The 456-nt window shown below is 34.2% G+C and overlaps 1 protein-coding gene across 1 annotated transcript in view; it reads left to right on the forward strand.

Moving 5' to 3' along the window:
• Window positions 1-456, forward strand: part of LOC119592509 (ATPase ASNA1 homolog) — a 14858-nt gene that overhangs the window by 856 nt on the left and 13546 nt on the right. Inside the window, 1 exon segment of the mRNA XM_037941358.1 lies at window positions 169-316. Within this exon segment, the coding sequence (XP_037797286.1) occupies window positions 169-316 (148 nt within the window).

The following is a 456-nucleotide window of genomic DNA, read 5'->3' on the forward strand; positions in this document are numbered from 1 at the left end:
GTAATATTAAGAAATATTTATACATTTGGATTAGTTTTAATATGGTTTGAAATATAAGGATTACTAAAAAAAAAAAAAGAAAGGAAATGCAATCAGGATTGTATCCAGAAAAGTAAGGGAAACACTGCTTATAAAGCACGTATCTGACAGTCATGTTTCTTTTTGCAGCTGTAGTTTGGCAGTACAACTTGCCAAGGCCCGAGAGTCAGTGTTAATCATCTCCACTGACCCAGCACACAACATATCAGATGCCTTTGATCAGAAATTTTCAAAAGTACCCATCAAAGTCAGGGGATTTGAAAATCTGTATGCTATGGTAAGTCAGTTGGTGTCAAATAGATATGTTGCTACTTTGTTTTGTAACAGTATTCTTTTTTGGCTAAAACCTTGAAAGAACAGTAAATTTACATTGAGTACCAATTGTCATACTTGGGTTTGTTGTACAAGGCAAGTGAC

The sequence above is a fragment of the Penaeus monodon genome, chromosome 30 (genome assembly GCF_015228065.2).
Source record: "Penaeus monodon isolate SGIC_2016 chromosome 30, NSTDA_Pmon_1, whole genome shotgun sequence".
NCBI lineage: Eukaryota > Metazoa > Arthropoda > Malacostraca > Decapoda > Penaeidae > Penaeus > Penaeus monodon.